The sequence below is a fragment of the Balaenoptera acutorostrata genome, chromosome X (assembly GCF_949987535.1).
Source record: "Balaenoptera acutorostrata chromosome X, mBalAcu1.1, whole genome shotgun sequence".
In the NCBI taxonomy this organism is placed as follows: Eukaryota; Metazoa; Chordata; class Mammalia; order Artiodactyla; family Balaenopteridae; genus Balaenoptera; species Balaenoptera acutorostrata.
Window position 1 is genome coordinate 133,189,307 of NC_080085.1, and position 6,960 is coordinate 133,196,266.

At 38.3% G+C, this 6,960-nt stretch overlaps 1 protein-coding gene across 3 annotated transcripts in view; it reads right to left on the minus strand.

Moving 5' to 3' along the window:
- Positions 1-2,502: 2,502 nt before the first annotated feature.
- The window catches only part of TMLHE (trimethyllysine hydroxylase, epsilon), a 59,982-nt gene continuing 55,524 nt past the window's right edge, over positions 2,503-6,960 (minus strand). For all 3 annotated transcript variants that reach the window (XM_057539115.1, XM_057539114.1, XM_057539113.1), the window contains 2 exons: positions 4,273-4,411; positions 2,503-3,588 (listed from right to left, as the gene is read on the minus strand). In XM_057539115.1, the coding sequence (XP_057395098.1) occupies positions 3,457-3,588; positions 4,273-4,411 (271 nt within the window). In that variant the 3' untranslated portion in view covers positions 2,503-3,456. The remainder of the gene's footprint in view (positions 3,589-4,272; positions 4,412-6,960) is intronic.

The following is a 6,960-nucleotide window of genomic DNA, read 5'->3' on the forward strand; positions in this document are numbered from 1 at the left end:
TGGGGCAGTGATGTGAATAGGTCCTGTAAGGTGCTTTTGATCTTAACAACTGACTGGTATTTTGCGATTGTGGTAAGAAGGAAATATGCTGAATAGGTTGATTGATTTCCTTCTATCATCAAGGTTCCACCTTTGAAAGAGGTAAAATTAGAGAAAGTGAAGAACAGTTTTTAGAAAGTTGGGGGGGGGTGTTTGTGGATGTTTGCAGACTATTTGCAAAACAAATGTAGATATTCTCATGGTTCTTTTAAGATATTTTGGGAAAGACTGTGAAAGTGGAGATGATTGTTATCTATGATTGGTCAGCTAGACTGTGTAAGTATGGGAAAGGGGGGTAGGAATTAACATTTATTGAGCAATATGGCAAATTACTTTAAAGCATTGTCTCTGTGGCCAGACTGTGAAGGTTCTAATCCAAACTCTGACACTTATTTAGCTATGTGATCTTGGGTAAGCCACTTAATCTCTCATTGCCTGTATTTGTTTATTTCTAAAATGGGGATAGGGTTGCTGTGGGGATTAAAAGCACTTAGAACTGTGTCTGGCACATAGCAAGCACTATGTTAAGAGTTAGCTATTATTATTGGTCGTTATTATGTGCCGCAAACATCTTAGTTAATAATCAGAAATTTGTCACAAAACCCTGCAGGGTAGGTATTTTCCCTACTGTTCCCATATAAGAAAACGTAAGCGACGAGAGGCCAAACACAATTACAGAATAGCACCGCCTTTAGATGCTGCTTAGTCCAAGGCCTTCATTTTAAACTGAAGAAGAGAAAACTGAAAAGCAAAATGCAGCTAGCAGCAAGAAGGTAGGCTCAACAGTCATGATTTGCGTGGGACTTTCCCAGTTTTAAAAGTATAAGTTCTGCAGCCCAGGAAACCCCTCTCAGTTTGCACACACTTGAATGCTTGGTCTCTCTAGATGAAGATGAACAAAAGTCAACGCCAGTTAACTGCCAAACACAAAAAGACACACAGAGAATGGGATATTTTCTGGTGAGTTTGTTTGAAAATAATTCATTAATTTATTCTCATTACAGCAAATCCGTATTATGAAATGATTATATTAGGTGCTATGACACCATATTAGGTGCTGTGCTCTTGACTCTCTACTGATCCCATCCGACTATAGCAAAAGGTAAAAGTAACTCTACAGTGAGCTTGGTTGACACACACCCATGCTTACATTTTCAGGGACACCAGAAAGAGATGTGAAAAAGAAATCTCTCACGTAGAAAGTTGTCAATGACCATGATCAACACTCAAATAATTCCTTTTCCTCTTTCTTCCTCTGAGGAGAGTACACTGTAGAAAAGTATTGATTGAAAATTTAGGAACATGAGGATGAAATAATTAATGAATCAAGGTCCCAGGGAAGACAGAAGGTAAAGGGAGTCCTTCAGTAAGGGAGAAGATTGATCTGTGTCCTTATCACTCCAGGGCCATGAATATGTTCTTTCCTTGTCATAAAGCAATGCTGACCTCAGTTATAGTGTAATTTTCAAGGCTAATTTAGGCAAAACTTCAAAAAACGTAAATATCCTGATGAAGACTAATGAATGGTAACGTATTTTAAGAGTACATAATAGTACAGAGAAAAGGCGGTATGTTAAAATGTTGTTACTTCTATTCTAATTGCTAAAGGGTATACTCTTTAAGACGTGAACTTAATTATCAATCCTTTGACCTAAGAGGAAAACACATTTCATGGAAGACCCCTAAAGTTTCCTATATAGTACAATTAAAATGCAGAAATATTTGAGAACATATTTTGGAGCACTGGATGGGTCAATAAAATAATGTATGAACTATTAAATGTGAACTAGGAACTTCCTGAAAGCATCAGATTACGCTCTATTCTCAGTCAGAATACTAACTTTTCTTTGATTTGTGACTCCTAGCCTCACTAATAATGCTTTTTTCCTCTTGTGCACATCCTAGCCTGGACTGTCTTTCATCATTTTATAGCAGCCAATGTGGTTATTGTACAGCTTCGCTTTCAATGAAAGCCAAGGGAAAATAAACCTCACACCTATCTCTCTGTCTATTTCTGTCTCTCCCTCTCTCTCTCTCCACATATAAAGGAAAGCCATTAAAAAAATAAAAGAAACAGGGTATTATACTTAACCCAGTCAAATCTTGGCAATTAACATGTATAATATTTTAAGATAGGGAAAAAAAAGATTAGCAGAAATGGAGGAAAACAGATTGTATCCTAAATTCCATCAAAAGCCAAAAAGCAATTTTGGATAGTAATCTCCAGTTCTTTGGAGGCACATTATCGATTGTGATGAATTCCCTGAACAATCTTAGAGACTACCCCTCTGTACCCTTGGTTGTGTTTTGTGTGTATGCACACAAGCGTGTGCATATGTGTGTGAATTACTACATGGAACCTCAGAAACGTCTAAAAACTTTCTGCAATTATCCCTCACAGAATTACCAAACTGATGGGTTTGTTTCACAGGAGCTATTGTGACTTCTTAGTTTTACTCCTCAAGAGATGACTTAGATAGAGATAACTCTTCTCACAAGATAAAACACTCTGTATTCAGTTCCTACCTTATCACTGAGCTTGTGATATGAAGCAATTCCTACAATATCTGTAGTTCTAGGAGACCATAGAGAAAAATTTAGGGTTCCGGTTAAACTCTTTAATCCATAGGTCTATGTAAAGGACTGTCCCAAGGTATCCTCTAGCACACTGGTTCTCAAAGTGTGGTCTAAAGACACCTGGAGCAGTCCATGAGATCCATTTAGTGTGTTTGTGTATTAAAAACAATTTTTAATAACAACATTAAGATGATATTGCCTTTTTCACTCGAATTATCTGATGAATGTACAGAAGACTTTTCCAGAGGATACATGACATGTGATGATGTCATCTCTCTGATAGCTGATGGATGTGTGCTTTTTTGTTCTTAAATTTTAAACATTTCTAAGTTTTAATATCTAATACAATTAGTAGCAATAGATACGACCCACATCCAAGCATTCTTTGGGGTCCTCAATAACTTTTAAGAGTGATTAGGTGTCTTAAGACCAAAAATGTTGCAAATCTCTGGTCTATTAAGACTTTGTTATTCCTAGAATGCATTTCTTTTTAACAGATCCTGTTGAAACAAATTTTTACCTAGTGACTATTATTGTTTCTCCATCAATGTGGTGATTATATTTCTGAAGCAGATTGACCACAATTACATCAAAAGGTCCAAAAACCAAATGAGTCCATGTTATAACTTCGGGAAGAAAGCTACCATACTAGATGGCTGACATTGGCTATCTCAGAAGCCTCTCTCCAAGGTTTTCCCTATTAGAGAAAGGGGAGGCTTTTGTTTTGTGTGATGAGGTAAGGAGACAATTTGAAGTCGGTATTGACACAATATTATTCTGCTGATATGAACTCTGGTAGCCAGGTTGTCAGGTGTGTTCATAATACCAATGCTGTCAATTTTAAGCCTGAAGACCCAAGAGACGAGCAGTGTTTAATACATCATCCCTTGTTAAATAGCAGCCACAGAGTTGGCGGTAGCCAGTGAAGGATTCCCTGCCATGTAGGACGCGCCAGTTGTCTATAAATAGGACCTGTGAATGGGAAAAAAAGAGCGAAAAAACACTTAGAACAAGGGCAGACCAAAGGAACCCTAAATCAGAAGAGATCATTTAAAATAAAAGCTTTAGGTTGTTCTCTGGTTACATTCAATGAGGTGTTTTTCTTTTGAGATTAAACAAACATTTGGAAACTAGGATGTACATAGCTCTGTAGTAGGCTAAATGGAAGTAACAAAGGTAACAGCAGGTTACAGACCCTGAACTTTGAGGAGCTTGTATTTCTTGAGTAATTATTCTCTTATCAAAACAAAGCAAACCAGATCATTGGTTTCTTTTTTTTCTTTCTCTTTAATTGTTATTATATATGTTCTCAAAGAGTTAAACTATTTCATTATGTCTTATGCTAAGCTAGAGATATTCTTTATCCAGAGGAAATATCAAGAGCAAAAAAAAAAAGGAATCATAAAACCAGAAGGACCCTTAGCCCTTAGGGACTATCTAGTTCAACCCCCTCATCATACAAATAGAGTCACTGAGTCACTGGGGAGAGCCTGCTTCTAGGTCATTTAGTGAGTGAGTGGTAGGTCCAGGGCCAACACCCAGGACTCTTTTCTCTTTTTCCTCTGAGACATTTTGACTCACATATTCAATAAGTACTCATTCTACACTGCTTCAGTATAACGAGCTTACTTGACATCTTTCAAGTTTGGCACCCACCCTGCCAGGCTTTAGTTTGACCCAAAACTCATTCTCAGGTTTCCTCAACTCTATTGTTAGAGTCCGGTGTGCTGTATACCAACGATGGACAACATCATAAGGTACGGTATTGATGACAGCCCGGTCATAGTTGTTGTACCTAAGGTGAAATTGTGAGAAAGAAAGATCTCCTCAAACACATGTTAAAGACATCTGTTGCTTATTAAGCAATTTTATATAAGCTTTCCCTATACTTATTACTTGTCCCATGATGAGGTAACAATAATAATGTTCTCTCATGACTATAGGATTTTAGAGAAGAGCTCCACTGCCTGTTGACCATATTTTGTTTTCTTTTGGAAAATCTGAGGATAGGGGATAGAAGAAAGTTTTAGCTGGTTTCTACTATCTTAGAATATTATGCTTTATCTAAAGAACATTCCCTTGGCCAAATTTCATAGAAACATTGGGGAAAGATCTGAGCTTTCTCCTCACCAAGCTTAGGTTGGCAAGAGTTTGTACTAACAAAGTTTTCTTTTTAATAGGATGACTTACAACTTTTCAGGTGTTTTCCTTTGTGGGAGAAATCCTAGCTACAGCCTAGTAGAGAGTTTACCCAGGAATCTTCATTGATTCATTCATTCAACCCTAACATTTACATGAGCACTTGCTATGTGCTAGGTGGTGTGTCAGTCATTAAAGATATAATGGTGAACACAGCAGACATGATCCCAGCCTTTGGGGATTTTACATTCTATTGAGAAAGATAGATGATGAACAAGTAACAAATACATAACTAGTTACAGATGTTATGTAGAAAAAAATAGTGTTAAATGATAAAAAAAAATATTGGGAAGTCTATTTCAGAAGGATTGTTGAGAGAAGGACTTTTTTTTTTTTAAAGAAGTGACATTTGAGCTGGTACTTGTATGATAAGAAACCAGCAATATGACTAGCTGAGAGAAGCCTGTTCCAGGCAGAGAACAGCAAGTACAAAGTCTTAGGGTGGAAAGTAGTTTTATGTTTGCAGACAAGTGAGAAGGCCATGTGGCTGGAGCTGAGTAACCAAGGGGAATAATGGTAAGAAGTGAAGTGGAGGAGGGTAGCCATGGGCCAGATCATGTATAGCTCTGTAGGCTATGGTAAGGACTTTGGATTTTATTCTAAGTACTGTGGGAAGCCACTGAAAAAGCTTTGCTAAGATATTGGATTTCTTTTTTACCTAAGGCAAATTAATTTTTTTACTGAAGTACACTATATATACAGAAAAGTACACAAATCATAAGCTTGATGAATTTTCATGATGTGAACACATCCATTTCACTAACACCCAGGTCAATGCATAGATAATTATCTGAACCCCAGAACATTCCCTGTCCCCCTTTCCCATATTGTCTCTCCCCTCACCCAAGGATAACTACCATCATGACTTCTTTCAGCAAAGATTAGTTTTGCTTATTTATAAAACTTTATATAAATGGAATACTACAGTATGTACTCTTTTGTGCCTGGCTTCTTTCATTTAACATTATATTTAGGAGATTTATCATCATTGTGCTATATGGCAATAGTTCATTCATTCTTCATGTTGAATAGAATTTTATTGTGGGACTATACCACCACAATTTATTCATCCATTCTGTTGATGGACATTTGAGTCATTTCTGGTTTGTAACTATTACAAATAGTGCTGGAGGTTCTGGTCCATGATGGAAATATAGGAGGCTCCTGAACTCACCTCCTCCCATGGACACAGCAAATCTACAGTTACACAGGGAACAATTCCCTATGAAGAAATCTAGAAACTAACTGAGCAACTCCTACACATTGGGTGAATGAGAATGTATAAGAAAGGCTGAGACAATCTTGCCATGACCCTACCCCTGATTCAGTGACATATAAACATATAATCATGTAGAAACTCACAACTCCCAGCTTCTCCTTGAGGACTGAAGGGTTTGAACCCAACATCTAGTGTCCCAACTTTTAAGACTTCCACCTGAGGGATGGGCCCCCAAAACACATAGCTTTGAAAGACAATGGGGCTTGCAATCATGAGACCCAACAGACTATGCCAAACAAAGAAACACTTCTTAATAGGTTTGTGAGGACTTATTGTGGCTATCCCCCCCAGGCCTACCACAGAGACAGCAGACATAAACACTCATATCCCAAACTTTCCCTAAAAGAGGTCTATTTGCATACCTTAAAAGCTGCTGCCTGAGAGTCAGGCTTCTAATTTAGTACACATCTATGGACAGACTGTGACCCTCCCTGGAGATGGGAAAGGCCAGTGGGCACCATCTTCACATTCTTCCTCTGGCCCACTCCAGGTCACCAGTGTCTCCCTGGAATGAGCTTGTATACATGTTTGGTAACCTGGTTTTTGTGACTGCTGCACAGGGGACACCCCCCTTGATCACATGGCTCTGGTAGTCAGTGGGGTTTGAGTTACAGAATCCACAGGACTGTAGCAAACAAAGAAATACTTCTTAACTGGCTATCTATCTCTTCATGGCTTAGTGCAAAGAGGCCAAGCAGAAGCCCTCAGCTCCCAGTCTTTCCCTGAAAGAGGTCTACTTGTATACTTTAAAAACTGCTGTCTGAGGCTTCCAATCAGCCTGCATCTGGTGCTGACTGAGATCCTTCCCTTTGGGACACTGACAGGTCTTGACATACCCTCGACTACTGGGAGCCACTAAGAACAAA